The sequence below is a fragment of the Oncorhynchus keta genome, chromosome 18, assembly GCF_023373465.1.
Source record: "Oncorhynchus keta strain PuntledgeMale-10-30-2019 chromosome 18, Oket_V2, whole genome shotgun sequence".
In the NCBI taxonomy this organism is placed as follows: Eukaryota; Metazoa; Chordata; class Actinopteri; order Salmoniformes; family Salmonidae; genus Oncorhynchus; species Oncorhynchus keta.
The window spans coordinates 2274485-2301233 of record NC_068438.1 but is presented as its reverse complement, the minus strand read 5'-3'; the positions used below and the strand labels follow the sequence as shown (position 1 = coordinate 2301233).

At 42.1% G+C, this 26749-nt stretch overlaps 1 protein-coding gene and 1 long non-coding RNA gene across 9 annotated transcripts in view; both read right to left on the bottom strand.

Moving 5' to 3' along the window:
- The window catches only part of LOC118396801 (DISP complex protein LRCH3-like), an 84028-nt gene that overhangs the window by 43616 nt on the left and 13663 nt on the right, over positions 1 to 26749 (bottom strand). For all 7 annotated transcript variants that reach the window (XM_052467102.1, XM_052467103.1, XM_052467106.1 and 4 more), the window contains exons 2-7: positions 23348 to 23492; positions 7715 to 7841; positions 7437 to 7542; positions 5373 to 5509; positions 5127 to 5236; positions 614 to 707 (exon numbers count right to left, since the gene is read on the bottom strand). In XM_052467102.1, the coding sequence (XP_052323062.1) occupies positions 614 to 707; positions 5127 to 5236; positions 5373 to 5509; positions 7437 to 7542; positions 7715 to 7841; positions 23348 to 23492 (719 nt within the window). The remainder of the gene's footprint in view (positions 1 to 613; positions 708 to 5126; positions 5237 to 5372; positions 5510 to 7436; positions 7543 to 7714; positions 7842 to 23347; positions 23493 to 26749) is intronic.
- LOC118397040 (uncharacterized) lies at positions 16125 to 23316 on the bottom strand. 2 transcript variants are annotated; one of them, XR_008067622.1, is made up of 4 exons: positions 22716 to 23316; positions 21671 to 22329; positions 19036 to 19148; positions 16125 to 16328 (listed from the first exon to the last, which is right to left on the bottom strand). It is a non-coding gene; the product is annotated as an uncharacterized LOC118397040 (long non-coding RNA). The 2 variants fall into 2 exon arrangements; XR_004828326.2 differs by having other exon boundaries at positions 16126 to 16328; positions 21671 to 23309.

Genomic DNA, 26749 nt, shown 5'->3' with positions numbered 1-26749 from the left:
GGTTTGTGCAGATAACCAAGAATTTACAACTTTCAGATGAGACAGAATTAAAGGTGACAATTAATATTGACTGCTATTGATGTAAAATAAAACATTACTAGGTCTTTAAGAGTTTATTCGGAAGAAAACAGCTCTATAAATATTCTTTCACGGTGCCCAGACTCTCTAATTACATTTACATGATTAGCTCAATCAGGTAATATTAATTATGGAGAAATTATTTTATAGAATAGCATGTCATATCACTTTATCCGGCATAGCCAAAGACACGACACCATCTTGTGTGTGTGTGTGTCTTACCTAGTTGCCTGAACATCTTGTGTGTGTGTGTGTGCGAGTCTTACCAAGTTGCCTGACCATCTTGTGTGTGTGTCTTACCTAGTTGCCTGAACATCTTGTGTGTGTGTGTCTTACCTAGTTGCCTGATCATCTTGTGTGTGTGTGTCTTACCTAGTTGCCTGAACATCTTGTGTGTGTGTGTGTGTCTTACCCAGTTGCCTGACCATCTTGTGTGTGTGTGTGCCTTACCTAGATGCCTGACCATCTTGTGTGTCTGTGCCTTACCTCGTTGCTTGACCATCTTGTGTGTGTGTGTGTGTGTGCTCATTCTCACCTCGTTGCCTGACCATCTCTTGTCTCCACTGTCCACGCTGTTGAAGCCAGAGTCCAGTGCGCCGTACGGCCGGCCAGGGTATAGCTCCTCCACACTAAGAGTACAGAAGATAAGATCACCTTGAAACAGGACGTGGGTCAAAACACAACATCAAATGATTTCAGACACTTGAGCTGCGCTGTACTTTTATTTTACTTTAGCAGGGAGTCATGCAGAGATCACGGTTTCTTTTGCAGATGAGCCCTGCATGAACACATCAATAAACAACATTACACTTAACATACCTATATACACAATATATCAACAGGAAACAAAACACAATCATTTGAAACAAAGCAATTTATTGAGTTGCAGTACAAGTGCAAAATCAAGGAAGTCCCTTGACCCAGGTACGGTTTGTGTCACTGGGGAGTGGATATGTCTGTCTGTCAGAGAATGGGGACAGCGATAGTATCTACAGTGTACTTGGAAACTTCTCAGGCCACTTGACTTTGTCCACATTTTGTTACGTTACAGCCGCATTCTAAAATGGACTAAATTACAAAAAACATTCCTCGGTAATCTATACACAATACCCCATAATGACAATGCAAAAAATAAATGTATTTATAAGTATTCAGACCCTTTGCTATGAGACTAAGGTGCATCCTCTTTCCATTGATGATCCTTGAGATGTTTCTACAACTTGATTGGAGTCCATTTGTGGGAAATTCAATTGATTGGACATGATTTGGAAAGGCACACACCTGTCTTTTTAAGGCCCCATAGTTGCATATCAGAGCAAAAACCAAGCCATAAGGTCAAAGGAATTGTCCATAGAGCTCCGAGACAGGATTGTGTCAAGGCACAGATCTGGGGAAGGGTAATAAAAAAATGTCTGTCGCATTTAAGGTCCCCAAGAACACAGTGGCCTCCATCATTCTTAAATGGAAGAAGTTTGGAACCACCAAGACTCTTCATAGAGATGGCCGCCCGGCCAAACTGAGCAATCGGGGGAGAAGGGAGGTGACCAAGTACTCGATGATCACTGACAGTTCCAGAACTCCTCTGTGGAGATGGAAGAACATTCCAGAAAGACAACCATCTCTGCAAAACCACCAATCAGGTCTTTATGGCAGGGATATCGACATGATTCCTCCAGATGTGACGCTTGGCATTCAGGCCAAAGATCTCAATCTTGGTTTCATCAGACCCGAGAATCTTGTTTCTCATGGTCTGAGAGTCCTTTTGGCAAACTCAGTGGGCTGTCATGTGCTTTTTACTAACGAGTGGCTTCCATCTCGCCACTCTACCATAAAGGCCTGATTGGAGGTGTGCTGCAGAGATGGTTGTCCTTCTGGAAGGTTCTCCCATCTCCACAGACGAACCCTGGAGCTCTGTCAGAGTGATCATCGGGTTCTTGGTCACCTTCCCGACCGAGGCCCTTCTCCCCCGATTGCTCAGTTTGGCCGGGCAGACAGCTCTAGGAAGAGTCAACTGTGGGCCTTTAGACAGGTGTGTGCGCCTTTCTAAATCATGTCCAATCAATTGAATTTACAACAGGTGGACTCCAATCAAGTTGTTGAAACATCTCAAGGATGATCTATGGAAACAGGAAGCACCTGAGCTCAATTTCGAGTCTCATAACAAAGGGTCTTAATACTTACGTAAAAAGTATTTTTGTTATTTTTATTTGTAATACATTTGCAAAACATTCTAAACCGTTTCCACTTTGTCATTATGAGGTATTGTGTGTAGATTGATGAGGCAAAACATTTATTTAATACGCTTTAGAATTAGGCTGTAATGTAACAAAAATGGGGAAAAGGGGAAGGGGTCTGAATACTTTCCGAAACTCAGCAAAAAAAGAAACGTCCTCACTGTCAACTGTGTTTATTTTCAGCAAACTTAACATGTGTAAATATTTGTATGAACATAAGATTCATCAACTGAGACTAAAACTGAACAAGTTCCACAAACATGTGACTAACAGAATGAGGCTGTAATTTAACAAAAATGGGGAAACGGGAAGGGGTCTGAATACTTTCCGAATGCATTGTATGCAAACTCAGAAAAAAAAGAAACGTCCTCCCTGTCAACTGTGTTTATTTTCAGCTAACTTAACATGTGTAAATATTTGTATGAACATAAGATTCATCAACTGAGACTAAAACTGAACAAGTTCCACAAACATGTGACTAACAGAAATTGAATAATGTGTCTCTGAACAAAGGGGGGTCAAAATCAAAAGTAACAGACAGTATGTGGTGTGGCCACCAGCTGCATTAAGTACTGCAGTGCATCTCCTCCTCATGGACTGCACCAGATTTGCCAGTTCTTGCTGTGAGGATGTTAAACCCACTCTTCCACCAAGGCACCTGCAAGTTCCCGGACATTTCTGGGGAGAATGGCCCTAGTCCTCACCCTCTGATCCAACAGGTCCCCGATGTTCTTAATGGGATTGAGATCAGAGCACGTCGCTGGCCATGGCAGAACACTGACATTCCAGTCTTGCAGGAAATCACACACATAATGAGCAGTATGGCTGGTGGCGTTGTCATGCTGGAGGGTCATGTCAGGATGAGCCTGCAGGAAGGGTACCACATGAGGGAGGAGGATGTCTTGCCTGTAACACACAGCTTTGAGATTGAGCTTGTTTTCATTGCAGGCAGTCCGATGATGCTGTGACACACCGACCCAGACGGACCCTCTACCTCCAAATCGATCCCGCTCCAGAGCACAGGCCTCGGTGTAACGCACATTCCTTCGACGATAAACGCAAATCCGACCATCACCCCTGGTGAGACAAAACCGCGACTCATCAGTGAAGAGCACTTTTTGCCTGTCTGGTCCAGCGACGGTGTGTTTGTGCCCATAGGCGATGCTGTTGCCAGTGATGTCTGGTGAGGATCTGCCTTACAACAGGCCTACAAGCCCTCAGTCCAGCCTCTCTCAGCCTATAGGGGAAAGTCTGATGGAAGGATTGTGCATTCCTGGTGTAACTCGGGCAGTTGTTGTTGCCATCCTGTACCTGTCCTGCGGATGTGATGTTCAGATGTACCGATCCTGTGCAGGTGTTGTCACCCGTGGTCTGCCACTGCGAGGACTATCAGCTGTCTGTCCTGTTTCCCTGTAGAACTGTCTTAGGCGTCTCACAGTACAGACATGGCAATTTATTGCCCTGGCTTCATCTGCAGTCCTCATGCCTCCTTGCAACATGCCTAAGGCACATTCACGCAGATGAGCAGTGACCCTGGACATCTTTCTTAGTGTTTTTCAGAGTCAGTAGAAAGGCCTCTTTTAGTGTCCTACGTTTTCATAACTGTGACCTTAATTGCCAACCGTCTGTAAGCTGTTGGTGTCTTAACGACCGTTCCACAGGTGCATGTTCATTAATTGTCTATGGTTCATTAAACAAGCATGTTTAAACCCTTTACAAGGAATATCTGTGAAATTATTTGGATTTTTACTTATTATCTTTGAAGACAGGGTCCTGAAAAAGGGAGGATTGTTTTTTTGAGTTTATTGTGTGACTGAAGGGAAAGGTGTGTGTGTAAAACTACTAGAGTGACAACGCAGGTCTGGATAAATAAACTTGTGAGTTGCTTGGTTAGCTTATGTAAAGGAAATGTTACTTTGTGCATCTTGTCTTTGGTGTCATAAACATTCCTTGGTTCCTGCCTGTGCCTGGTAAAGATATGAGGGGCTGTCATGACCTCCCCCTTTAAACTATTTGGCAGAAAGCCCAGAACATGTTCTTTAAGTTAAGATAGGAGACGGTGCCAGAAATGCCGGAACCAACTCTATGAAATATGCCTATATAAGGGAACTAAACGGGACTGACCTGTTTGTGCTCCTGACAGACGTTCACTATAGTGCATCAAGTTAGTTGGAGCCTCTCTAGCGCGCGGATAATAAGCAATGATTAATTTAAGTTTGACTTTGAGTGTCCCTGTGTAAGAATGTCCACAACACCCACCTGTCGCAGAACTTTTTGAATTGGAAAATTATTTGCAAGGACATGTAGTTTTCTTATTGGACAAATTCAGGTTGGTCCCTCCCTGTTTTGACCTGCTTGGTTTCTAGTAAATACACCCCTGGGATCCAGTGAGCATGATTAATTTTGTATTTCTGAGTGTTTGCAAGGTTGTTGTTATGGTACCTCCCATTCTCAACTCCCTCTTTCAGCTGTGCTCCCCTCATAAACTCTACCCACCTTTCCACCTTCTCTTTTTAACACTCCCTCACTTCCCCATTGATCTCAATTTCTATCTCTCCTCCCAAACAGTTTCTAGTAAGTACCTTTTAACATCTACAGAGGGCTCTGAGAAAGCAAGAGTAGAGCACAAAATATAAAAAGGATGAGGGAGAGATAAAAGTAGAGATACTGACAGAAAAAGGCAGGGAGATGTAGAGGAAAGAGTGCCCCCTCTTTCTGCCTCTCTACAGCTGTTCCTCTGCACACAGCTGCTTCCAGGACTGGCTTCTGCCTTATTATTGGCAGTGGAAGTGTGTGTGTGCAAGTGTCTCTCACCAGGATCCGAAGGGGAGGGGTCTCCTGTCGTAGTCTGGGAGCTCAGGTGGAGTCTTGCTGGCCTCGTTGTTCAGATACTTAAATATATGGATCATCCCCTTTATACAAATCTGGGAATGACAAGAAACACATGATAGACAATAGAAGGAACAGTTTCACTAGGTTATATTAAAACGTGTGGTGCAGGTCAACGGTTTTGTCAAGCTGAGTGTGTGTTTGTATAGTCAGACTGTGTCCGTGTGTTACCTGTGCAGGTGGGTTCTGTAGTGGGTTGTTGTCCAGCACGATGCTCTGTAGGTGGCGCAGGTTGCGGTAACACACAGGGATGGATGTCACCTTGTTACAAGAGAAGTCCAGACGCACCAGGGGCAACTCAGACAGCTCTGTATGGACATAGGACACACAGGTTAACTTTAATCCCCTAGAGTCCATGTCTCCAATGCTTCCATTCTTGATACACACGGGAGACTGTTGAGCAGTGCTGCAGTTCTTGACTCTCAAACCTGGAACCTTCTACTATACCCAGTTCAAAGGCACTTAAATATTTTGTCTTGCCCATTCACCCTCTGAACGGTTCATATACACAATCCATGTCTCAATTGTCTCAAGGCTTAAAAATCCTTAAACCTGTCTTCTCCCCTTCATCTACACTGAGGGGCGGGGTAGCCTAGTGGTTAGAGCGTTGGACTAGTAACCGGAAGATTGCAAGTTCAAACCCCCGAGCTGTCAAGGTACCAATCTGTCATTCTGCCCCCGAACAGGCAGTTAAACCCACTGTTCCTAGGCCATCATTGAAATTAAGAATTTGTTCTTAATTAACTGACTTGCCTGACTTTTAAAGGTAAAATAAAATATGTCATAAAAAGAGCAGGGGCTCTTAATGGTTTGTATACTCAGTGTTAATGGATGAAGTTAAGTGCCCAAAAAAGGGGGGTTAAATATTGGTCAACTAAATCCTGATCCTTCTTATTTAACCCCCCAACATGCCAGATTTACCTTATCAAGCAATTATGGTATTTTTTTTATTTCAAAATATACTTTTGTGTGTGGTCCAGGTGGTTGTGTGTGTGTGTGTGTTATTTTCAATGACAGCCTAGGAACAGTGGGTTACCTGAAAGGGGGCATGTTGTCCGCCCAAACAAAGGATCAGAGAATGAATCTAGTACTGAAGCAAAAGCTACAGCTAGCTAGCACTGCAGTGTACACAATTTGATTTATTTTACCTTTATTTAACTAGGCAAGTCGGTAAATAACTAATTCTTATTTTCAATGACGGCCTAGGAACAGTGGGTTAACTGCCTCTTTCAGGGGCAGAATGACAGATTTTTACCTGGTCAGCTTTTTTTTTTACCTTGTTACAAGTCCAACGCTCTAACCACTAGGCTACCTGCCGCCCCACCCCACTCAAAAGAGAGAAAGACAATCGTTGAACAATTTTGAACTAATTAATTTCTTCCAAAATTAAGAAGCAGGAAGAGAGAAATAGAGATTGAAAGTGAAAAAAAAAAAAAACAGCTAACTAGTTCGCCCTACTGAAACACCCTGCTCAAACAGAGGGATACCATGTTAGGTAATTGGATATGACTATCCAACACAACACTGGAACTCTTCCAAGTCAAGGTAAGCTTTTGGTTTTACTAATTTATTGCCACCGGGGCCTGCCAGTGTAACTGTTTACTGACTGTACACTGTCACAGCATGATTGTATGGGTTGACTAACACTTTAGTGCTACTAGCTATGTTGACGAAGACGTTACTTTAGCTAATATGGTTACAACGATGTAGGCTGTGTGCTGAAGTTATGATATGGTTTGGCTTGGAAAGTTTCTCTCTCGCCTGGTCACATACAGCTGATTTGTTGTGCATTGAAGTCCTCAAGTGAAGCGAAGAAGAATACAACGTGGCTGTTATGAGAGTGAACTCTATTCATTTCACCGATACTGTTGAAAAATGTTTCTTAAACAGAACGGGGATAAACATACCCAAATTTCTCCAATAGAACCTTGTTTGCAACTGTTGGGACTAATGATTACACCCTATATCAGCTAGATGCTGGCAAAAGTGTGCAAAGCGGTATTCAAAGTCACCTCAAATTCTCTCTCAGCCTGTGTGCACCTACGTCGTACTGGGTGAATGGAATATGAATGGGAGTCATCCAACATGCTGTCATAGAAATAAGGCCATGCTCATTAAAAAAAATCATCCCCATCTTAAACAGCACTGCGCGCCACTGGTGTGTGTGTGTGTGTGTGTGTGTGTTGAGCAGTGCAGACACTGCGTCGGGCCAGGTGGTTGAGTGTGTGTGTTGACCTGGGGGCAAGCGGGCCAGGTGGTTGCGGCGGATGTTAAGGTCTCGCAGCGAGTCCAGTCGACCAACCTGAGGAGGGAGTGTCTGGATCTCATTACAACTCACGTCCTGGTGAGAGGGATGAGAGAGGAGAGGAAAGTATGACCTGGTTAAACAGTAATCAAACCACAACACATAGACTACCAATAAGGGGGTAAAAACAGGCAAATCAACATGGTGGTTTTGACACTAAAACCCACGGTCAATTAAGCCAAAACTGTGTGTGTGTGTCTGTACTGACCAGTTCTGTGAGCTGTAGTAGTTGGCCCAGCTCTTCGGGAAGGGAGACAAGCTTGTTGTTACAGGCAATCAGGACCTTCAACGGCAGACTGCACACCGGGCTGGGCAGGGTCGACAACTGGTTTCGACTGAAATCCAGATGAAAGAAGAACAGACCAACAGGAGAGAGGGCGGAAAGAAAATGTAAGAGGGGGTTTTTGACTAAAGCTTAGTAGATTTATGTCCATTCAAATAGTTGTGATGGATGTTTTTTTAAGTGTACTGGCAAGATGGCAAATGTTTATTATTAAACAAAGTTACAATGTTCCAATGATGTTCTTGACATTCTTTTGCTATTGTCTGGGAACACTTCCTACCAAACAGGTTGATGTTACAGACCAAAAATCTTTCAAACCTGTTAATCAGATATGTTGTGACGTTTCTCTATGCCCAAAACAGATCGCTTTAATATTGGTTTATGAATGAACATGGGTTTTGTTCCAAATGACACACTATTCCATATTTAGTGCACTACTTTTATAGTGAATAGGGTGCCTTTGGGATGCTGACCATCTGTTTAAAGGCATCACACATCTTCACACAGGTGTGTGTAATATGCATGCATAGGCCGTCTTTCTATGGTTAAGTGTACAAGTGTTATGTCAAATTTGTAAATAGATGTGTCCATCAGAGTTCACTCTGTGTTTATCACCATATGTTCAGGTATGTGAGTGTCAGTGGCGGAAAAAGTACTCAACTGTCATACTTGAGTAAAAGTAATAGAAAATGACTCAATTAAAAGCAAGTCACCTAGTGAAGTATTACTTGACTAAAAGTATCTGGTTGTAAATGTACTTAAAGTACAGTGGTGGAGAAAGTAGTCTACTGACATAATTTTTTTAAAGTAAAAGCCATACATCAAATTCTTTATATTAAGCAAACCAGACAGCACAATGTTCTTTTAATTTTTATTTATTTATGGACAGAAGGGGGCCACAAACACTCAGACGTAATTTACAAATACAGAATTTGTGTTAAGTGAGTCTGCCAAATCAGTGTCAGTAGGGATGACAACGTGTTCTAATGATATAGGACCATATTGCTGTAATGCCTGAGCAGTTTGATGCGGTTGAGGTCAGGCTCTGAGCAGGCCAGTCAAGTTCTTCCACACTGATCTTGAAAAAAACATTTCTGTATGGACCCCATTTTGTGCACAGGGGCATTGTCATGCTGAAACAGGAAAGGGCCTTCCCCAAACTGTTGCCACCATGTTGGAATCACAGAATCGTCTAGAATGTCATTGTACGCTGTCACGTTAAGATTTCCCTTCACTGGAACTAAGGGGCCTAGCCCGAACCATGAAAAACAGCCACAGACCATTATTCCTCCACCAAACGTTACAGTTGGCACTATGCATTGGGGCAGGTAGCGTGATTCATCACTCCAGAGTCCAATGGAGGCGAGCTTTACACCGCTCCAGGCGACACTTGGAATTACAAGTCATGGAAAACCATTTGAGGCCCCCGACAAACAATTCTTGTGCCGACTTTGTTTCCAGAGGCAGTTTGGAACTCGGTAGTGAGTGTTACAACATAGGACAGGCTTCAGCACTCGGTCGTCCTGTTCTGTGAGCTTGTGTGGCATACCACTTTGCGGCCGAGCCATTGTTGCTCCTTGACGTACCCACTTCACAATAAAAGCACTTACAGTTGACCGTGGAAACTCTAGCCGGGCAGAAATTTGACAAACTGACTTGTTGTAAAGGTGGCATCCAATGACGGTGCCATGTTATAAATCACTGAGATTAAATAGCAGAATCCACTCATTTGAAGGGGTGTCCACATACTTTTGTAGTGTATTTCACAGTGGTTTAGATGGTACAATGATGCTCAACACCAGGGTTCGTTCATCAACTAGGTTTGGCCTCGGGCCAAATGTTTTCTGAGCTAATAGTCGGTACGTCAGAACATAATTAGCATACAATATTAGCACAATTAATAGACCTACGCTACATTTTTAACACTTCTGACTAGAACATAAATTCAATGCCAATCATTTCAATCTGATTTCACTCAAAATCACCAATGTCTCTATTCAATTATTATTTTGAATACATTGGTGGGGAAAAACAAGTGTACAATACTTTGTTGATGTTATTCGTTAAAAACAATTAGCTTACTAGCAAGAGGAAATCTTAATCTCAAACATCAAAAGGTGGAGAATAAAAATTGAAGTTTAAGGGATGAATGGTTTAAATTTTTGCCTAAAATAACATAACCAAATCTTACTGCCTGTAGCTCAGGCCCTGAAGCAAGGATATGCATATTCTTGGTACCATTTGAAACACTGAAATGCGGAATTGTGAAAGGAATGTAGAAGAATATAACAATAGATCTGGTAGAAGAAAATACAAAGAAAAAAACCAAACGGTTTTTATTTATTTAAAATGCAACAGAAAGGTCCCAGTTCTAGCCATCACTCTGGTTGTAATTCCGATGGTGTCCAAAAGATGACAGCAGTGTATGTGCAAAGTTTCAGACGGATGAGCGAACTACATGACATTAAGTGTGAAGTCACCCAGGTACATTTGGGCAAATCGTGTAGGAGACATTTGTATTCATATTACATTTTTCTGAAAGAATATCGTCAAATCTGTATACTTGGACTTTGATTTAGCTTTTCCAGTATTAGTAGCCATATTATAAGTTCAACATTTGCAAAAACCAGTTTTCATAACTTCATAACTTCTGCCCAAAAGGAAAAGGTACGCTGTCGCACAAGGTTAGTAGCTACATTTTACAACAGATACAGGGTTTCCGGATGCTCCCATAAAGCCCAGCTCATTGGCGATCTAGCTAGCGCTGTTTGACCCCGATTGGTGCTTATTTGACACAGTTTTAGTCGTTCAGGTGAAGACCGCCTGCGTCATCGGCGTGCCATGAAGGCCTTGCTTTCTGACCAGATATGGATATACTACACCACTAATGATACAGTGAAGTCTGGTTACGTTCTATGATCGCTGAGGAATACATACAAATGTAATTTGACTGGTTGAAACCACGTTTAGGGTTAGATTTTCAGATTCCTTTCTTTGCAAATGGAACGAGTGGAAATACAAAATCTATGGTGCATGCAAAATGGACCTTTTTAGGATATGAACAATTATTTTATCCAACAAAACAACACTTCATGTTATCTCTGGGACCCTTTGGATGATAAATCAGAGCAAGATTTCAGAATGTAAGCACACATCAAACATATCGCTGTGAAAAGTTGTTGTTAGGAGCTCTCCTCAAACAATAAAAGCATGGTTACATTAACAAGAACTTGAGCTTTCAGCCGATATAAGACACTTATACGTACCAACATTTATTGTTTCTCTAAAATCTGCGATCGTGAAAAGGCGCTGCATGATTTACAACGGTCCTGTTGACGGGACGCCGATCCCGAACTAGCAAGAGGAAATTTTAATCTCAACTATCAAAAGTTGGAGAATAAACATAACCCCCAATGCCAAGCCTGTGGGTTATTTGCAACAAAAATGTTGTTTGCAAAGAATTCAATCTCATAAATCATTATACATCTAAGCATGGTACTTTCAGTGGTCTTCCCACTCCAGAGAGAGGCATGATGTAGAAAAATGTAAGAGTTAACACACAGAAGCAGAATCCTCCTTTGTGACCTGACTCAACAACAGAAGGTCACAAGTGCCTCCATTAAAAGCGTCCTGGGTTCTAACCCAACACAACATGCCCATCACAGACGTGGAGGTGTTTAAAAAGTGCATGGTGACAGCTTTGGTGGAATTGGCTACGGACAAGTCTATGGATAGCATAAATGAGACTGTCAAACAGGTGCCCCTGTCTGCATCAACAGCAGGCCGCCACGTCCATGGTGGATGATGTGCATAGGATTGTTCTAGAGGGGCTCAATCAGGCTGAGCATTTGTCCCTGGCTATTGATGACAACACTGATGTAGCACAGTTGTGTGTGTGTGTATATGTCCGTTAATTAGATTCTTTTTCCATTTCTTAAAGAACATTAGACCAGTGCCTTTGTAATTTGGAACATGACCATAAATGTGTTAGGGTGCCTGTATAAGTTGTACATTTAAGACACTGAGAGGACGGGGGGGCTAAAAGCATGTCTGGCATTCTGGGATATATGCAATCTGTGTATTATTCTTAATTGGATTGCTCAAGTACCATAACAGATAGATATTGTTTTTGCACATCTCCAAATGTCCTCCCACATCTCCTCGTCAATAGTAACAGACAATCATTTATCCCACACCTGCTTGACCACCTGTGTGTCAACAGTAGAAATTAACCTTAAAGCATCATAAAATAATTATTTCAATGACAAGACATCAGGGTTGCCAATGAAGGTGGTGCTCTTCAAAATAGGTCTAACTTGTAGAAAGTGAAAAGAGTCCTACTTATAGAGTTGATATTTCTCAACCATCTGCTCAAATAAACAATTAAATCCTATCAGTGACATCATTTAGTCTGCCTATACCCTTATGAAGCCAAACATTAAAGACAGCATCCAGCAATCCTGATACAAATATGGGTTGTTAAGAATTGGGGTAAGAGCAGAGGTTAGTTTGGACCTTCCCAAAACACTTTGAACTGGCCTCCTCCATGCTTTGAGTGCATTAAGTATAATGGGATTATTGCAATAATCTTACACAGATTTGAAGCTTCTGGGAAAATATATATATATATAAAAAATAAGTAGGCGGCAGGGTAGCCTAGTGGTTAGAGCGTTGGGCTAGTAACCAGAAGGTTGCAAGTTCAAACCCCCAAGCTGACAAGGTACAAATCTGTCATTCTGCCCCTGAACAGGCAGTTAACCTGTTCCTAGGCCGTCATTGAAAATAAGAATTTGTTCTTAACTGACTTGCCTAGTTAACTAAAGGTTAAAACATATATTAAAAAGTCTCAATATCTAATTAAATAGGAGTCATTTGTGATCCATTCAGAAATATAACTTAAGTGGGCACACCACTGATAAAAACCTAATATTGGGCAGATCCAACCCCCCTGAAAACCTAGCAAGTGCAATATTGCCATCTTAACTATTGGCTTGTGTTTACTTCACATAAAGGAACTTAACCAGCCATTTAAATCTGTTATTACCTTATTGGAAAGTAAGACTTCGATCATTTGGATTGGGTAGAGTAGTCTTAGTAAAATATTCATTTTCAATAGGAATATTCTACCCAACCATGAAATTAGAGAAGAGTTCCACACTCCAGATGTGTCTTATTGTGTCAAATAAAGTAACAAAATTAGCTTTATACTTTTGCTGGGATTTGGGAGTAATATACCCAGATTCATAAAACCTGAAGGACACCATTTTAAAGGAAATGGGGGAGCGGTAGTAGGTACAAAGCTAAGACAACCAAGTGGCATAGACTATGATTTAGTTAAATTAATCTTGTAGCTTGAAAATACACTGAATAATTCAATAATATTAACAAGATATGTAATTGAAGTCTCGGGGCTCGAGATGAATATCAAAGCATCAGCATACAAGCTTATTTTTTGACAAACGTCACCAATGAGCAGACCCTGTATAGCAGGCGTTACTCTGATGGCCTCGACCAATGGTTCCATACTGAGCGCAAATTGGCGAGGGGAATAAGGATAGCCCTGTCTGGTACCCCGGTGTGTGGAGAAGCTATTTGACCTTAGTAAGGATAGCAGCCTTCGTTTTTAGTCTTGAATAACATTAAGATACGCCTGACATTATTACATCAGTTACGGCCCTTAACAAAGCCAGTTTGGTCACCTTTTACAATTAAAAAAATCTAATCAAATGCTATTTGTCACATACACGTGTTTAGCAGATGTTATTGCGAGTGTAGCAAAATGCTTGTTTCCAGCTCCAACATTGCAGTAATATCTAACAATTTCACAACAATACACAAATATCCAAAGTTATGGAATTAAGAATCTATAAATATTTGAGCGAGCAGTGTCAGAGCGGCATAGACTTTTAAGATACAGTAGAAACATATGAGATTAGTAATGCAACATGTAAACATTATTAAAGTGGTCAATGAATTCAAGTCTATGTATATAGGGCTGTAGCCTTTAATGTGCTAGGGATGGCTATTTAACAGTCTGATAGCCTTGAGATAGAAGCTGTTTTTCAGGCTCTCGGGCCGTTTTGATGCACCTGTACTGATCTCGCCTTCTGGATGATAGCGAGGAGAACAGGCAGTTGCTCGGGTGGTTGTTGTCCTTGATGATCTTTTTGGCCTTCCTGTGACATCGGGTGCTGTAGGGCAGGTAGTTTGCTCCCGGTGATGCATTAAGCATTCTGCACCACCCTCTGGAGAGCCCTGAGGTTGCGGGTGGTGTAGTTTCCGTACCAGGCAGCGATACTGCCCGAAAGGATGCTCTCAATAGTGCATCTGTAAAAGTTTGTGAGGGTTTTAGGTGCCGAGACAAATTTCTTCAGCAACCTCTCAAAATATTCAAAAAAATACATTTTCACCACAGTCTGTGTGGGTGGACCATTTCAGTTTGTCCGTGATGTGTACGCAGAGGAACTTGAAGCTTTACACCTTCACTGCGATCCCGATGTGGATATGGGGGTGCTCCCTCTGATGTTTCTTGACATTCACGATCAGCTCCTATGTTTTATTGACATTGGGTGAGAGGTTATTTTCATGGCACCACACTCCCAGGGCCCTCACCTTCTTTCTCCCTGTAGGCTGTCTCGTCATTGTTGGTAATCAGGCCTACTACTGTTGTATCATCTGAAAACTTGATGATTAAGTTGGATGCGTGCATGGCCACGCAGTCATGGGTGAACAGGAGGGGGCTGAGCACTCATTCTTGTGGAGCCCCAGTGTTGAGGATCAGCGAAGTGGAGGTGTTGTTTCCTACCTTCACGACCGGGGGACGGCCCGTCAATTAGTCCAGAACCCAATTGCACAGGGCGGGGGTCAGGGTCAGGGTCTCAAGCTTAATGATGAGCTTTGAGAGTACTATGGTGTTAAATGTTGAGCGAGAGCCAATGAACAGCATTCTTACAATGGTAATCCTCTTGTCCACATGGGATAGGCAGTGTTCAGTGTGATGGCATTGTCTGTGGATCTATCGTCTGTGGGTCTAGAGTGTCAGGTAAGGTAGGGGTGATATGATCCTTGACTAGTCTCTCAAAGCACTTCATGATGACAGAAATGAGTGCTATGAGGCTATTTTAATATAGTTCATTTATCTTTTTGCTTTCTTGGGTACAAGAACAAAGGTGGACATTTTGAAGCATGTGGGGACAGCAGACTGGGATAGGGAGATTCCGGACATTTTCAAACACTCCGGCCAACTGGTCTGCGCAAGCTCTGAGGACGTGGCTAGGAATGCCATCTGGGCCGGCAGTCTTGCGAGGGTTAACACACTTAAATGTCTTACATCGGCCTCGGAGAAGAAAAGCCCACAGTCCTTGATAGCGGGCCGCGTCGGTGGCAGTGTTATCCTTAAAGCGGGTGAAGGTGTTTAGCTTGTCTGGAAGCAAGACATTGGTGTCCGCGATGTGGCTGGGTTTTCCCTTTGTAGTCAGTGATCGTCTCTAGTCCCTGCCACATACGTCTCGTGTCTGAGCCGTTGAATTGTGACTCCACTATGTCTCTACACTGATGTTTTGCATGTTCATTGTCTTACGGAGGGAATAACTACACTGTATTCGGACATATTCCCAGTCACCTTACCATGGTTAAATTAGATGGTTTGCGCTTTCATTTTTACGTGAATGCTGACATCTATCCACGGTCTTAATAGTCACAGTGGGTACAACATCTCCTATACACTTCCTGATAAACTCACTCACCGTATCAGTGTATTTGTCAATATTATTCTCGGAGGCAACCTGGAACATACCCCAGTCCACGTAATCAAAACAATATTAAGCGTGGATTCCGATTGGTCAGACCAGCATTGAATTGTCCTTAGGCAGAAAATCAATCAGGAAGTACCTGTGCTATAGAGTAAAATGGAGTCGTGATCAGATTTGCCAAAGGAGGGTGGGGAAGGGCCTTGTATGCATCCCGGAAATTGGAGTAGCAGTGGTCGAGTGTTTTCGCAGCTCAAGTACTAGTCAGTCTTGATAGAACTTCAGTAGTGTTTTTAAAGTCCACAGCTACAAAAAAATGGAGCCTCAGGATATGTGGTTTTCAGTTGGCAAAAAGTTCAGTTAAGTACCTTGAGAGCAGTCGTGGTATCGGCTTGAGGGGGAATCTACACGGCTGTGACTATAACCAAAGAGAATTCTCTTGGGGAGGTAATACGGTCGGCATTTGATTGCGAGGTATTCTAGGTCAGGTGAACAAAATAATTTGAGTTCCTGTATGTTATCACAATCACACTAAGTATTTAATCATAAAACATACACCCACACCCTTCTTCCCAGAGAGATATTTATTCCTCTCTTCACGATGAACTGAGAGAGCCATGTTTTCATGAAACAGAGTATCGTCAACTTTATTATCCAGACACTTAACAAAACTGAGTAATATACTCAGAAGCGGTGGGCGGTGTGCTCGCCTCCCGAGTCGGACTAGAAGTCGACTACCCCTCCTCCGCCAGCGGTGTTTTGGGTCAGTCTCTGGAATCAGTTCAATTGCCCTGTGAAGTACAAAGAAAGGATCAGATTTCGGAAAGTCGTATTCCTGGTCGTAATGCTGGTGAGGTACCGCCACTCTGATATCCAAAAGTTCTTCTCGGCTGTATGTAAAATAAAATTTTATGGGCTAATAATGTAAGAAAATTTAAAAAAGTTGAACTAGAGTCATGGCACCATTTTGTCAGATATGTGGCAATAAGTCCACAAGTCGTGTGGCTAGGATTTTAGAAAGACATTTCCTATCCATGTACAGAAGGGCAATAAGGTCTGTTGGAGGAACAAGACTCTGGGAATTTCCCCCTTTTGAGAATAAGTGATATGTTACCATCCCTCAGGGTTTGAGGGAGGTCGTCATTTGAAAATGAGTGGTTAAACATATCAAGCAATGGCTCAAGGATCAGGCCTTGGAACTACTTATAGAACTCACTACAAAACCTGTCTGGTCCTAAAGGCCCCACCATTTGGCAAATTCTCAATTGCAAACATCTCTTCCTTAGTAAGGGGCATTAAGGAGACCTCTGTTCTTCGGAAATAATAGGGAGTTCAATCTTGTAAAACAAGTCCTCAATTAGTTTGGGTGCATCGTCAGTTCTGAGGCATAAAGATATGCAAGATATGCATCAAAAATCACATCCATCTCCCTGACAAATAAGTCAAACAAATAAAGGTAAAAAGAATAAAATAAAATATCATATGGAAACAGAAACATAAGCACCAGACTCTGAGGCCTCATCTTCACCGTAGCTATTTGTCAGGCTCAAAAATCCTCAAATTTTCCCAGATGGCCACCAATCCTTCAACCCTTGTATTGGTCAGCTTTGGTGTGTGTGTATTCCCAAACAAGGCCCAGTTGCGCTCTGAGCCGGCTTATGGAGGATGATGTAGTTAACAGCCTCAGATCCACAAAGTCCCTTCCACCTGGAGATTTTTTTTAACCTTTATTTAACTATGCAAGTCAGTTAAGAACAAATTCTTATTTTCAATGATGGCCTAGGAACAGTGGGTTAACTGCCTTGTTCAGGGGCAGAAAGACAGATTTTTACCTTGTCAGCTTGGGGATTTGATCTTGCAACCTTTTGGTTACAAGTCCAACGCTCTAACCACTAGGCTACCTGCCGCCCCAAATATGTTGGCACGTCTGCCATATTGCATCTCCTTCCCAAAGCCCTTGCTTGGAAGTGTACTTAACCAGACTGCCAAGAATCTTGCCCTCATCCAGCCTCATCGAGACATGGTAGTCATGACAACCATAGGCCTTGTTGATCTCTGTGTGCCAGCATACTTGGGGTCCAACATGTGCGGCGTGTATGGGCTTCAGGCAGAAGTCTTTACACTTTTGGATGCATTTCAGAACTGCAGTTTCCTCTGCTTGGAGGAACAGTGAATTGGATAGGGCAGTACAGATTTATTCTCTTACATCTGCAAGCAGAGTCTGAACATCAGACAGGATGGCATTGTCTCCCTCATTCCATGCAATGGCTACTGCTATAGGTTTCAGGCTGCTTACCAATATCTCCCAAAATACATCATCCAGGAGGAGCCTCTTGATGGGGCTGTCCATATCGGCAGACTGTGATATGTTAATTTCTTGGAGAGACTCCTTCCCCTCCAGGAGACTGTCAGACATGATGAAAACACCACAAAGGTGTTGCTGGGCAGCTTCAATGTGGTGCTCTTATTCTTCCCACTTTGATTGGTGAGGTAGGTTGCTGCTATAACTTGATGACCCTTCACATACCTAACCATTTCCTTGGCTCCCTTGTAGAGTGTATCCATTGTTTTCCATTACCATCCATGATGTTCTTAAGGAGCGGATTCAATGCATGAGCAGATTCAATGCATGAGCAGCACAGCCAATGGGTATAGCCAATGGGTATAGCCAATGGGTATAGCCAATGGGTATGACCTGAGGGTAGTACTCCTCCACTTTAGACCAAGCAGCCTTCACGTTTGCAGCAGCCATTTTTTATTTAACTAGGCAAGTCAGTTAAGAAAAGGCTAAGCTTGAGAGCAGGCATATTTATTTCATTTCATTTGCGATTTTTAGAAATCGTTAACGTTGCGTTATGGTAATGAGCCCGAGGGTGTATTCACGATCCCGGATCCGGGATGGGTAAGATCAAGAAGTTAATAAGACCAAATTCTTATTTACAATGACGGCCTACCAAAAGGCAAAAGACATCTGCGGGGACGGGGGCTTTGATTAAAAATACATTTAAAAAAAAAAAGAACAAATAGGACAAAACACACATGACAAGAGAAACAACTAGAGGTCGACCGATTCATCGGAATGGCCGATTAATTCGGGCCGATTTCAAGTTTTCATAACAATCGGAAATCGGTATTTTTGGTCGCCAATTTTTTTTATACCTTTATTTAACTAGGCAAGTCAGTTAACCTCTTGCTCCTACCTGACACGCAGGCGTCCCATCTAGACATCTGGAAATGCAAATGTGCTATGCTAAATGCTAATAGTACTAGTTAAAACTCAAACGTTCATTAAAATACACATGCAGGGTATTGAATTAAAGCTACACTCGTGAATCCAGGCAACAAGTCAGACTTTTTAAATGCTTTTCGGCGAAAGCACGAGAAGCTATTATCTGATAGCATGTAACACCCCAAAAGACCTGCAGGGGACGTAAACAAAATAATTAGCATAGTCGTCGCTACACAAACCGCACAAATAAAATATAAAACATTCATTACCTTTGACCATCTTCTTTGTTGGCACACCTAGATGTCCCATAATCACTATTGGGTCTTTTTTTCGATTAAATCGGTCTGTTGTTGTCGAGGTGGGAAGCTAGCGTCCCAATGATCTGTATGAAGTTAAGGGTAGAGAAAGCTTGTTGGACACTAAGAAAGATTTGTGGTAGAGCATACGACACAAAATCTGTGGAGGGGCCAGCTGAGTACAAGACTATCATCTGCATATAAATGGATGAGAGCGATACCTACTGCCTGAGCTATGTTGTTGATGTAAATTGAGAAGAGCGTGGGGCCAAGGATCGAGCCTTGGGGACTCCCTTGGTGACAGGCAGTGGCTGAGAGAGCAGATGTTCTGACATTATACACTGCACTCTGAGAAAGGTAGTTAGCAAACAAGGCCAAAGACCGCTCAGAGACACAAATACTCCTTAGCCTAACGTAGCAAAAGCTTTGGCCAAGTCCATAAAGATAGCAGCACAACATCGCTTAGAATCAAGGGCAATGGTGACGTCATTGAGGACCTTCAAGGTTGCAGTGACATATCCATAACCTGAGCAAAAACCAGATTGCATACCAGAGAGAATACTATAGACATCAAGAAAGCCAGTCAGTTTAGTTTGTCCAACACTTTTGATAAATAGGGTAAAATAGAAATAGGCCTATAACAGTTAGGATCAGCTTGATCTCCCACTTTAACCTGTTGAGTGTTGGGGGCAGTATTTTGATGTTCGGATGAAAAACATGCCCAAATGAAACTGCCTATTTCTCAGGCCCAGAAGCTAGAATATGCATATAATTGTCAGATTAGGATAGAAAACACTCAAGTTTCCAAAACTGTCAAAATATTGTCTGTGAGTATAACAGAACTGATATTGCAGGTGAAAACCTGAGGAAAATCCAACTAGGAAGTGCCTCTTATGTTGAACGCTCCCTGTTCCATTGCATGCCTTCCCTCCATTTAAAGGAATAGCAACCAGATTAATTTCCCTATGGCTTCCACATGGTGTGAACAGTCTTTAGACAGTTTCAGCCTTTTATTCCTGAAAAATTAACGAGAACGACATCGCGTCAGTGGATGGCTGGGTGCCAGCAGAGTTTTGCATGAGCAACAGCTTGGAGCAGACATTTTCTCTCTCTCTCCTATTGAAAAAGCTATGGTCCGGCTTAAATATTTATTGTAAAAACAACCTGAGGATTGATTATAAAAAAAACGTATAACATGTTTCTACGAACTTTACAGATACTATTTGGAACTTGTCTGCCCTGTTGTGGCTGCTCAAGCCTGTGGATTACTCAACAAAATGTGCCAAACAAATGGAGGTATTTTGGATATAAAAATAATCTTTATGGAACAAAAGTAACATTTATTGTGTAACTGGGAGTCTCAAGAGTGCAAATATCCAAAGATCAAAGGTTAGCCATTAATTTGATTGCTTTTCTGACTTTTGTGACCAATTTACTTTGCTGCTAGCTGTTCGTAATGTTTTGTCTGCTGAGAGAGATGTCCTTACATAAACGCTTGGTTTGCTTTAGCTGTAAAGCTTTTTTGAAATCTGACACGCCAGGTGGATTAACAAAAACTAAGCTGTGTTTTTCTCTATTGCACTTGTAATTTCATTTGAATTTGGCGCACTACAATTAAGCGGATGTTGACGAAAATGATCCCGCTAACGGGATTGGTGCGCCAAGAAGTTAAATAAAGGACAAACCGTGGCTGCTTTCCAAGCAATGGGAACCTCCCCAGAGAGGAGAGACAGATTAAAAAGGTTGGAGATAGGCTTGGCGATCATAGGGGACCTTAGCAACCTTAAAGAAGAAAGGGTCTAAACCATCTGACCCAGCTGTTTTTTTGGGGTCAAGTTTAAGGAGCGCCTCTTTTTAGCTGGGCAGGGGAAAAGAGGGAGAAGCATTGGGGATAGTCACATTAAAAGGGGTGGCAGATGAGGAAATGTTGGACGGGCAAGGAGGCATGGCTGAGTCAAATAGGAATCCTGAGTTAATGAAGTAGTGATTAAAGAACTCAGCCATATGATTCTTGTCAGTTACAACCCCATCATCAACTTTAAGGGACATGTGCAGCTGTGAGGAGGGTTTTATTCTCCAGGTCTTTAACTGTTTTACAGAACTTCTTGGGGATAGATGTACAGAGAGAGAACTGCTCCTTAAAGTAACTAACTTTGGCTTTCCGTATAGCCTGAGTGCTCTTATTTCTCATTTGCCTGAACGTGAGGCAGTCAACCTGAGTATGCCGAGCCTTTTGCCAAATGCAATTTGAGGTGGAGTAGCTCTGCAAGATCACGGTCGAACCAGGGCCTGAACCGGTTTTTAATTCTCATTTTCTTTATGGGGGCGTGTTTGTTAACAATACCACTGAAAATATAAAAAAAAGAAGGTCCAAGCATCTTTGACTGAGGGGATCAAGCTGATTCTATACCATTTTACAGAGGTCAGTTCATGAAGGAAGGCTTGCTCATTAAAGTTTTTTAGCAAGCATCTATGACAAATCAGGACAGGTCGTTTCACTGAGCAGCCATTACTAACACAGGCGGTAAAAAACAGTGATCACTAAGGTCATTACTGAAGAAACCAGACTAATACCTATCAGGATTATGTCTGTCACCAGTGCAAATACCTTCGGTTATCCAAGGTCATTGATGACTGACTTCAGCTCATCTGCAATGTAGAGACCGGTGTGTCTGTTGTCCCTTGTGTCTGTGCTCTTGTAGAATACTGGTTGAGGGGTGGAGATGTAGTTAATTATTCCTTGCCCACGAACATTCGACCACCCGTCAGAGATGATTGCAATATAGTCTGCTTGCACTATGATTTGCTTGACCTTCACTTGAACTCTGCATCCATTAAATTAGTAGATAAAGCATGTCTGGTTGGAGGGGTGTACACGCTGGACGAAGAACATTCAGAAATCTCTTCCAACACACATTGCCTGTGAGGATCAGAGGTGAACCTGCATACACAGCTTGAGCAAGACATTCGTCAGCATTTCTCTTACTACGTTCCGCCATTGAGTCTTCTGGAAAACTTCTGATTCCAGGAGGACCATGAGCTGTTGCTATCGATAAGGTGTCTGATTCATCATTTTCACCTCAAATAGAAGTAGAGGGACTTTTGTCAGAGGTTGTTCTTGTGAGTGCACTTTGGCCAGATGATTCTGCATGTGTTACATTCTTCACATATGATTTGGCACAGTATTTGCAAATGTACACAGCTTTTCCTTCTACATTAGCTGCAGCGAAATGTCTCCACACATCAGATAGTGCCCGTGGCATTTTCCTGTAAAGATTAGAAAATCACTTAATTATATGTGCATGGAATTGAGTGTGTATAAGTAAATAAAAAAATATATAAATATATTTACTTATACACACACACAATTCCATGCACAGATAAATAGTTAAGCAATTAGATAAATGTATTATCGTACAAAGGAGTTGTTTAAAAATTAAACATGTATGGAAACAGGTGAATTAACAATCCTCAGTTAGTAGGCTCAAGCAAGCTAAACCCCACGTGGTAACAAAAACTAACTAGCAGAACTTGTTAACAAGTTAAAAATGATTTAAACACACTTTGCTGTAGGCTACTATTTACTAGTTAACAAAAAATCATGTATGTCATAAAATATATTTACCCCGCCCAGTATTGTAATCTCAACTTACCAGAAAGCATGTAGTCCTTTGCTCAGACAGTGTAGTAGTGTGGGCTGAATAGCATCTCATTAGTGCGCAAGATCTTGAGAATCAGCTGTACATGTGACGGAAGAGTGTACTGTACATGTGATGGAAGAATGCACTGTGCATGCAGAGGGTTCCCTTGAACTGGGGAGTTTAACCAAAATATGCCACAATATCTAGAATTGCCTTGTGTATCCCATCCCACACACAAAACAAATCACTGTTATAAGCTAACTTTAAAAAAAAAATGAATTTTAGCAAAATTCCCAGAATTCCCAGGCTGAACTTCCCATGGGAAATTTACTGGAAAGTTTCAGACCCTTGCGTTTCCGACGCGGGATACATAGCCGATATCGAAGTCTATTGTACTGTTGATGTATTGAATTCATATTGAGCTCGTTGTACAAATTTCACTCGAGGTGATACTTTTGTATTATTTTGGTGGGCTAACTTCCTTCTTGGGAAATTGCATTTAGGAGTTTTTGCATCTCGGGTCCAAGATTTTATTATTATTATTTTATTTTGGGGTAACCAAAATAGTTCCTGGTTTGGCATAGCAATTTCTGTATATTACAACTAAGTAGCTTACACCACTGGTGTGTGTGCATGCCCGTTACCTTATGTTCAGGTAGGTGAGGGCCTGGAGATTGAGAAGACTCTCAGGCAATGAGCGCAGGCAGTTCTGGTAGAGGTTAAGGTGTTCCAGAGAAACAAACATACACACCTCCACGGGCAGTTCTGGCAGACGGTTACGGGACAGATCTAAACAAGGGGAGAGAGACACACGTCACGTCACAGTTTATTTCATTTATTCAACCCTTTATTTGAGCAGGTGATTTGGCTGGTTTTGTTTTCACACCTGTAGGTGTTCTAGTGTTAGGGACGTTCGGTAGACTGAAGTTGGTTAAGAACACATTCTCAACGGCAAGAAAGGCTGTGTTGGGATCTAGCCAGGGTTGTATTCACTTGGTACCAAATAGAAGAAATTGCACTGAAACAAGGAGTGATTACTTGAACTTGGTCTGCACTAATGAATAAAACTCAGGACATTTGGGCCCAACCCAACCCATACTCTTGTGACAAGTGTCATGGTATCTGTAAGGACATCGGTTGTCATCTCAACTGATGGACAGCACCCTTTACAGGGCAGTGTCCCCAGTCACTGTCCAGGGGAAAACCCTGCACAGCAGTTACATTTACCATGTGTTCTCTAGGCCTTAATGAATAAAACAGATTTATTTTAGTTTGTTCCTTTCAAAAGTGTAAATCAGAATTGTTTATAGAGATCACGAATGCTTTGGTTTGCCAATAACCTAATACAAGTATACTAAATGTACAAGTCCACTCAATTAGCAGGTTACATTTATAAACACTGTCGGAATGTCAAACAGATGTGCTTATTGCCTGTGGAGTATGTGAAATGCAGTAAAATTGTTATTTTTACTTTCAGCTGTATCAGAACCAGTAAAATGAACAACACTGTAAATACCTTCAGCCCTGTTTCACGCTAACACGAGTACTCAAAATTATTTTCAAGAGAGTACTCCAACACAGACATTCTTTCAAACGCCCATCACTACTAAATATCTGACAAAAAAACATCCCTGAACACCAGCTGTAAAGCTAAATTCAACCCCTATCCCCTCCCTCAATCCACATAGCTTCTGAGTCCACTCTGTTTGCTAGCCTAAAAGCTGGTAATTTCTTAGTGTTACGCTAGCTGCATAAAAATGTGGTATAGTTAAGACATACATTTAAGTTAAAGATGTGATTTTGCTATCCTATTCCCAAGCATAGGTCTTTACTTTCTCCACTGCTTATCGTGATGTAATACTGTGATAAGAACTCGGGGTGAATGCTGGAAAACGTATCTACAGTAGTACTCATTTTACAACTACAGGTATTTTAATAGACCACTCATTCTGACTAAATGTGTTTTGTTGGGTGTTTAAATAAGAGTAGGCCTATGTTACAGACAGCAACACAAAAGACAATTTCCATCACACACAGAGACAGTCACACACACCCGTGACGTCTGAAAATAGCCACCAAGCTGACAGATAAAGGGACGTTCTTTTCCCTCCAGTCAGAGCAAAGGCCTCAGTATCATTAAACAGCTCTTGTACTTGTCTAAATAAGTAATGCCGAGCGAGCCTCCTAGCTTTTAATTATTTTTTTAATCTTCCTATAGTGGATCGCCGGGACCGGATTTTCCATTCATAAACCATGCCGTGGGCAGTTCTATAACTACTTTAACGTTGTTAACCATTTGTTTACACTTTGCTCCGTCATGTTACCTTATTAGCTAACTAACTACCTGTTAACTTGACCAGTATGTCCCAACATTTTGGGCCACAGACAGAAAAAAGGGATAGCTTTTTCAGGAGTTTGTGATCATCTGTGAGCAAGTATTTCTGTATGTGTGTCACTCACATATTGTTCAGTAATACTGTGCAGTGAGTGTTGCAGTATCCCGATGGCAATCCCAGCCAAGTCGTCTATATTTATCCCCTGCAGCTGTGTGAGGATCCAGGATACAGGAAGCTGCTGCTCTCCGCAACGCTGTCTGCTTCCTACCCCAGCCAGGCTCTCCCTCCAACCAGAGACAATCACACCGAAAGATGCCCAATGACAGAAATATGGGCTAAGTCCAAATTCTCTCTCCTTCATCCCAAAGTGTGCACACTTACTCACTTCCCTTCACTGATTTCAAGTTAATGTCACATGCACAGTGAAATGCCTTTCTTGCAAGTTCTAAACCCAAACAATCAGTAACCAATATCAATGTAGCAAAAATAACATGAGGTAAAACAAAAACACGAGAAAGTAAGCAACCTACAGGGACAGTTCCACTACCATATTTACAATGTGCAGAGATACTGGAGTTATAGCGGTAGATATGAATAGGGGCAAGGTAACTAGGCATCAGAAGTTTCCATTCTGAAAATGTGGCGGCAGACATTTGAGAAATATAACGGTCCCATATGCATTGGGTGTATAACCTGATTAGGGCGTGTTCAGAGTGACAGAAATGACATTAAGAATATGGTAATTCATCTTAACAGGAGACGGAAGTCGAGGATGCAATGACGTGTGTCCTTACCGGGTACTTTGAAGATGTTAGAATAACTGTCCACATTTACCTTTCCTCAACAAACAAGACCAGTAACAAACAAAATCATTAGCCTATGCGTAGGTGGTGTGTTCAAGTTGGGGGAAGCAAATGTTCAACAGAAAAATGCACCTTTAAAATAATGCATTCCATGCTGACTTGTATAAGACATTTCTTCCAGCGAGCTCCTGCCTTAGATAACCGGGTGTGGACTGGCCACAGACATGGGTCTGGTGGAACAAAACACTGAGGGAGAGAGAACAACAAGAGAGGCCTCTGCCAAGTTAACCAAGTCAGGCCTCAGTCTCGATCTCCGTTTTCCTCTTTTCCTTTGTAAGGGTCTGGCAGTGTGAACCGTGTCTGGATGTAGCCCCCAAGCATCGCCAAACTGGCAGGGCACATACACACTGCATTGACTACACTCCAATTCCTCAGTCAGTGCACACAGACAACACTGATCAGTGGAGCGCCCAGGCAAGAGCATTACAGACTTAGTCAGACAAGGACATGTATACCCCCTCTGTCTCGCTCTCTCTATACAGTTAGGGACTGCAATATGTCAAACTCATTTGAACGCATGTTTTAGCGGCATGTTCCAAATGCCTCTACTGCATTTTTATAAGCGTTCCGTCTTTTTGGCCTTGTCTCCTTGGCCTTGCGACTCGCAGACACCAAGCCCCACCTGCCACTCAACAACAAAGACGAAAACTGACTTCTTCCTCTCTGACAAGCCATTTAAACTAGCTATTTACATTTTAGGTTTGGTCCAACAGGTAGGCCATTCTGACACCAAAAAGACATTATCGTAGACTAGAACTAAACCTTTCTAAAAATACCTTTTTTATGTCTCATCTCCCAAAATGTAGAACATACTAGGGTTGGGTGCAGTGGAGGAAGGGGAGGACCA